General features: G+C 34.3%; 1 protein-coding gene across 1 annotated transcript; it reads right to left on the reverse strand.

Annotated features, from left to right (window-relative positions):
- Positions 1-833: 833 nt before the first annotated feature.
- LOC133312732 (putative disease resistance protein RGA1) lies at positions 834-4,055 on the reverse strand. The gene has a single exon (XM_061513979.1). It carries the CDS (start codon positions 4,053-4,055, stop codon positions 834-836), a length of 3,222 nt encoding a protein of 1,073 aa, XP_061369963.1.
- Between the last annotated feature and the right edge of the window lie 2,914 nt (positions 4,056-6,969).

Here is a 6,969-nt window from a genome sequence, read left to right on the forward strand (position 1 = left end):
CAGCATTCCACTCTTAGCAATATGGATTGATCTGATCAGGATATTTGTATGGACACCAGAGAAATCTTCTCAATTTATCTGTCAATGTAAAAATTTGAAAATTTTCCCTCAAAATAAAATTGCAAAACCCAAAAAAAGAAAAGAAACTACCGCTTGTTGGGAAGATTATAGTCATAGATATCTAAATATTAAAGAATTAATTAACTGAGATTAGAACTTGTAAAAGGGTTTTCTTAGTAAGCAAATACAATCAACCAAGTAACACCTGTTAGCCTGTCTAAACCTATTAAATATTCAACAATTAAATGAATAAATAAAATAATATTATTTTATTATTCAAAATTATTAAATAATAACTTTATTTATTATATTTTAAATAAATATTATGATATAAGCCGTCCTGTAGACTTATAGGCCCGACATGTACAAAAAAAGCCTATGGCCTGTTTTCTAAATAGGATTTTTTAAAAACCTAGGCCTATTCTATTTTACTACTTATAATAAGTCAAGTATGACCTAATATAGGCTAGACCATAGGTCCCTGTAGGCCGACCTAACTCATTTACACCCCTAAATATATGTCAACAAGTTTGAGAGATTGGGGACGTCTTCGGCAGTTGTATTTATTTATTTTTGGCCAAAGACTACTAAGATTTGGAAAAATCTTTCTACGCCACTATTCACTTGTGAATCCAATTTTTTTAAATTAATTTTTTTCATTTATGAATTGAGAAATGTGATTTAAAAGTCTTGTAATTAAAATCGGGAAAAGCTAATAATAAAAAAGTAGTATTATAAAAAGTGTAATAGTTTAGGCCTGTTACCTTAAAGAATCATCGTACGGTTATGTTTCTGATGTGAGCAATTTTGGGCCAATCTTCTCCAGTTTCAATTTGGCATCTCTCAAGAAGTAGGGGACATCCGCTGATACTCAGAGTCTGTAAATTGGTGAGGCGACACATGCCTTCTGGCAATGACTCTAAATTATAGCAATTATGAATCCAAATTTCTTTAAGTGATTGGAGGTCGCAGATTCTCTCGGGCAAAGCATTCAGATTGTCACAATATGCTATAAGTATCTTTTGTAGAGAACGAAGGCCGTGAGGGACTTGGCATTGTGTGCTAATGTCATCTTCACCTTTCCACACATCAAGCTTGTCGACAAAAAGAATTTCCAGTACCCGAAGTTCAGCAGGAAGATGTTGCAACTGTTGAAACAATGGCGCATTATTTGGTATTCCCCCAATAGAAAAGTACTCGAGAGAGGTGAGACTTTTCATCCACTCCTCTGGCATTGCTTCTATCTCCATTCTGAAAAACTCCAAGCGCTTGAGGCCAGAATGAGGATTGAAGGATGAAGAGTGAAGTTGAACCAAACATGTTTCAATCATTGAGTTCACGCTACAAGAATTTAAGGTCAAGTGAACAACGTGCGGATAAGGAGGCATGCAAGTCAAGTTTGGACAAGACAAAATATGCAAATTGGAAATACGAGGAAAAGGAGGCAGCAAATGATGGTTGTCAATATCATTTGGCAACCTTTTCCATCCCCTCAGTTTCTCGCAATTCAAGAGGATGAGTTCCTCCAAAGACGGGAAAAACACATGAGAAATCTCTTCATAATGAATGTACTCCAGTTCATCAAAGTCAAAAATATGGACACTCTTCAGCCAAGGAAGTCTTTCCAACGGTGGGAGATATTGGCAATTGGGGAAACCACGAAGGAAGATATGAACAATATTAGTGAGTGATGGAAGCCAACTTGAAAACCTCACTCCTGGATACCCATTCACATTCAATTCTCTCAGATTCTGATGAGGGCAAAGGTTATCCAATAACTGCAAGCTGATGTCACTGTTTTGGTTATATCCTTCCCATTCAAGATTCAAGATTTGAATGTATTCCTTTGCTTTTAGGTTTGCTTCCTGTGACTCCGACGCCACATCTTTTACTGAATTCAGATTACGAATTCTCAAATGACCTGTTAAGTTATTCAGCTCCTTCAATTCATTTAGTTTCCCACAATTCCTCTTCTCAGCATAACCCACTTTAAAACTTGATAAGGACTGCAGCGAAGTCAATTGCCCTAATCCGACTGGCATGTCCTCGAAGGCTTTACATTCTTCGATCTCAAGGTGTCTCAAACTAATCAACTTCGTGACAATTTCTGTACTAAACATAAGTTCCTCGCACCCACCCAAATTCAGAGATTGTAAGCCAACAAGATTGCCAATAGACTTGGGCAAACTAATTAGATCTTTACAATTGGACAGGTTCAGAGATCTTAAATGCTTGCATTTATCAATTGACTCTGGCAGCTTAGTTATAGAAGAATATGACAAATTCAAAACACGCAGGTACTTCAGGTTGGTGATGATAGATGGTGTAGTAAAATATCCAACTTGAGTTTTGCGACAAAGAAGGGTTCGCAGTTTACTTACATCGGATGAATCTAATGAACACATGGTACTAGACAGAAAAGAGAGGTGCATGGGTCTACCAACAATTTGTTTCCCCTCACTATGCAGGTAGCAATCATTTCCAGCCACGGACTTTGCAAGATCATGCATCAAATCATGCATTTTGAAGGAAATTATATCATTGTATTTGCTCAATGACACATCTTGAAAAAATGACCTCATCAACAAAATCTTGACGTAATTATTGCCCACCTCTTCCATAGATTGCGTTTTAATAGGACTTGCAAGGTATCCTTGAGCCATCCATGATTGAATCAGTTCATCCTTTTTAATTATCCAATCTTTAGGATACAAACAACAATAAGCAAAACATTGTCTCAATTCAAGTGGTAAGTTTTGATAACTCAACTTTAGCACTGGCATCATACTCTGCTTTTCTTCACACAGACTCCAAACATCACCATTTAAAATACTTAGCCATTGATCACCTCCTTCATTTATAGTGTGTAAGAAGCCTCCGATTGTTCTGATTGCTAGCGGAACTCCACAACACTTTTCTGCAATTTTTTCACCAATTGATTCAAGATTTGGGTTCATTCCGCTGGTATCTTCACCAAATGTCAAGTTCTTTAACAAAGTCCATGATTGCTCTTTTGTCAAACCTTCCAAAACATACGGGGTGTCTATACCCATTGCTTTTGAGACCATGGTACTACGTGTTGTCACTAATATCTTACTACCTTGACCTCCATGCATCAAATGAGTTCTTAAAACATTCCACTTCAGCTGACTTTCATTCCACACATCATCAAGTACAAGCATGTACCTTGGCCCATTTAATTCTTCATGAAGCTTCTTTTGTAGGATGTCCACTTCTAAGTCACCAACTTCATCTTTTTTCAAAGATTTCAACATTTTTTTCAAAACAGTTTTTACTTCAAAGTCTTCGGAAACACACACCCATATCCGTTTGTCAAATAGCTCCTGAACTTGAGAATCATTGTACACCAATTGAGCAAGAGCTGTCTTGCCTAGACCCCCAATACCAACAATAGCAATCAAAGAAACATTATCATTGGTATTAGTTTGCATCAGCAAGTCAATAATCTCATTTTTGTTTTCTTCCCTGCCTATTATGTCCGATTGCAAAACAAAAGAACCCGTTTCCCTCCATGCATTCTCATTTTGTTTAAGAATTACCAAACTTGAGTTTAGTTTCAACTTGGATATATCTTCAGCAACATCACTGAATTGCTTTTGAATCTTCTCAATCTTACGAGCTAATTTAGAACGGAAAGCAAGTGGATTTTCGGATGAAAAGAAATCACGAACCTTACTCATCACTTTGCTATGATCGTTGACTTTGCGCCTCAGATCCTTAATCTCCAAGTCATCCAACAAGTTATCTGCATCATATAGAACTTCTTTGAGCCTTCTAATCCAGTGTTCAATAGCAGCATCCTTGTCTTGTCTCTGCTCAGCATCTGAGAGAACAACTTTGATAGATTCCAGTGTTCTCTTTAGATTCTCCAGGTCATCCATAACTCCATAAATCCGTCCAAATTCTTGCAAGGCTGGGGAAGCCAAACTGCCGATAATGTTTAGAATATCACCATACGGGCTTTGTTCAGCCATCCCTCAAATGGAAAGGAAATTTAGGATCATAACAAAGAACAAGCGATTGAAAGAAGGGATAATGTTGTAAGTTGCTGCAAACAAGTTAGATCAGTAACTGTAAGTACCCACTCAACGCAATAAGAAAAAGTGGCGCCTTCCACAGTCCGTACCCACCTAATGCAATCAGAAATAGCAACGCGAATAGACTAAGCAACTCTTTTAATAATAATAAATTTCCACACTCCGTACCCACCGAATGCAATCAGAAATAGCAACGCGAATAGACTAAGCAACTCTTTTAATAATAACAAATTTCCACAGTGGGATCGGGCTTTGGTGGTCTATATTATTCACATTTTTTGAAATCAGAAATAGCAACGCGAATAGACTAAGCAACTCTTTTAATCACATTTTTTAAATTTATTTTATGTTTATTTTTTTGAAAAATCTGTATAATAAAAAAATAATTAAATAAATATTATAAATCTCTAAGTAAGAAGGATTTTATTTTTGAAAACCATTCAGAAGCTATAATTTAAATGACTTTAAAGAAAAAAGTCATAAAACAGAAGGATGTAACTTATGATACCGTATGATTCAAGATACGAAAAATCAACCAAACGATACACAATACGAATTTCTGCTCAATAACATTGTACACTATTTTTTTTCAAACACTTGGTTTTGGTGTGTTTGGTGTTGATTCGGAAAGAACTAAGAGACTTTTAGGTTCAAACGCTCGTATAGTACCATTCTTGCAAATTTAAATTATGTTTGTGAGAAATAAAATATATCAAATGAGATGTCATTACGTAGATCTCGAAAAGTTATGTGGAATCAAAAAAAGAATTACCTGAATTGGATACCCGAGTCAAAAGTTATGGCCTTTAGAAGTTTTATGATTAAATTATTATTTTTTTTAGAGAGAGAAATGACACGTGTCAACACCTCATGAGAGACGCCCCATTGGGGCGTCTTCCCTTGGTGAGAGACGCCTAAATGAGGCGTCACATGTGACGCCCAAAAAAGGCGTCACATTGTGCAATAGATCTGTAAATACTTCCCAAACTGCAATAAATGCGTAATTATTTAATTAAATTACAATAAATAAATTCTTTTGCCATCAATCTTATGCTTCAGAAATTTTTTATAAAAGTGTCACAACATCAATCTCGCTACATCATAAGATAAGTTAGGATTGGCCACGTGACAACATCTGGTTGGCCACGTGACAGCATCCTTGTCACCGTATGCTAGGTGGCATAAAGCGCTGGGCTACGTGGCGTCTTACGTGGCGATTATTGGAACACTCAACGCATGGTAAACTAGCTGGGCTGAGCAGCTGGTTACGTGCATGTGTGACACGTGTCATTTAAATAAAATTAAATAACATTAATTTAACCCTCCTAAATTTAATTACTTAACTTTTACAAATAATTTAACTTAACATATTGCTAATTAAAACAAAATAATTAACAATCCAAAAAATAAGTAATTAACATTAATTTAATTTAGTTTAATTCTTTAACACTACTCAATTATATTAAATTTTTTAACCGTTACAAACAATTTCAATTAGCATAAATTAATTTAAATTAAATTAAATTAATATAGTTAACACTCCTAAAAATTATCAAATTATAATTGTAAAATAATTTAATTAAATTTATACTAATTTACACTACATTAATTAACGAACATAAAAATTTATTTACTCTACATTAATTAGTTATTTTTATGGGTGTTAACTAAAATAATTTAATGTAGTTTGTGTTATGTTAAAAATTTGTGAATTGTTACGTTACTTCATTTAATCAAGGATTGTTAATTAATGTAATATATTTTATGTTTGTTAATTCAGTGTAACGATTAATTATTTATGTTATAACTGTTAATTACTTATTTTTTGGATTGTTAAATTATTTTATTTTAATTAGCAATATGTTAAGTTAAATTATTTGTAAATGTTATGTAATTAAATGCACGTAACCAGCTGCTCAGCCCAGCTAATTTACAATAGTGCGACACGTGTCACACATACATTGAGTGTTTCAACAGTCGCCACGTAGCCCAGTGCTTTAGACCATGTGGCAGACGGTGGAAGGGGTTGTCTGCCACGTAATCTAGCTGCACTGCGCAGCTAGTTACGTGGCCAACCAGGTGTTGCCATGTGGCCAATCCTAACTCGCCACGTGGCGTAGCGAGATTGATGAGTGGCACTTTGGTAAAAAATTTCTGAGGCGTGGCATTCTGGTAATATTTTAGGTAAGCGGTGGCAATTTTGGCATGATATTTAGATATATTAATTCTAAAAATTATTAAATTTTAATATGTTAAAATACATTTTGATATTAAATGATATTTTTAATTTATATAGTGAATTATATTTAATATTAAATTAAATTTATAATAGCTATTAATTTTATAAAAAAAAATTCAAATATTTATATTAAACTCAATAAATAATAATCGTAATCCAATGAATCTAATAGTTGGAACTAAAAATAAAATGCAACACAATCTTTGAATCCTTTTTTGAGTCTTTGCAATGCGTATTGAAGTAACGGACACGACACATCAATTTTTTTTAAGTGTCAGTGTATCATAACGGATGACTTATGAAATCATGAGATCGATTCATACGACAAATACTTTGAAACTGGTGGTAAAAACATTGTAGCTCCAAATTGTGATTAATCTCATTTTATAAGATGAGGATGCCTTGAGTTTATTAAAAAAAAAAACGTGTATTGACCAAGCAAGTCTTTTATAATAAAAGGTTCCTCCCTCCTTATGCTTTTTCGGAACAGTGATCAAATGTCACTGTTCACTAACTTTTTTACCAAATACCATGCGAATAGTGTTATTTTTCAATATGTCACGCGGGCAAGTTCGCTATAGTGCTCAACGAACTTGATTTGCTGATGTGGCA

This window comes from Gastrolobium bilobum, unplaced genomic scaffold (genome assembly GCF_033153095.1).
Source record: "Gastrolobium bilobum isolate Gb01-03AN ecotype WA unplaced genomic scaffold, APGP_CSIRO_Gbil_v1 utg8625, whole genome shotgun sequence".
NCBI lineage: Eukaryota > Viridiplantae > Streptophyta > Magnoliopsida > Fabales > Fabaceae > Gastrolobium > Gastrolobium bilobum.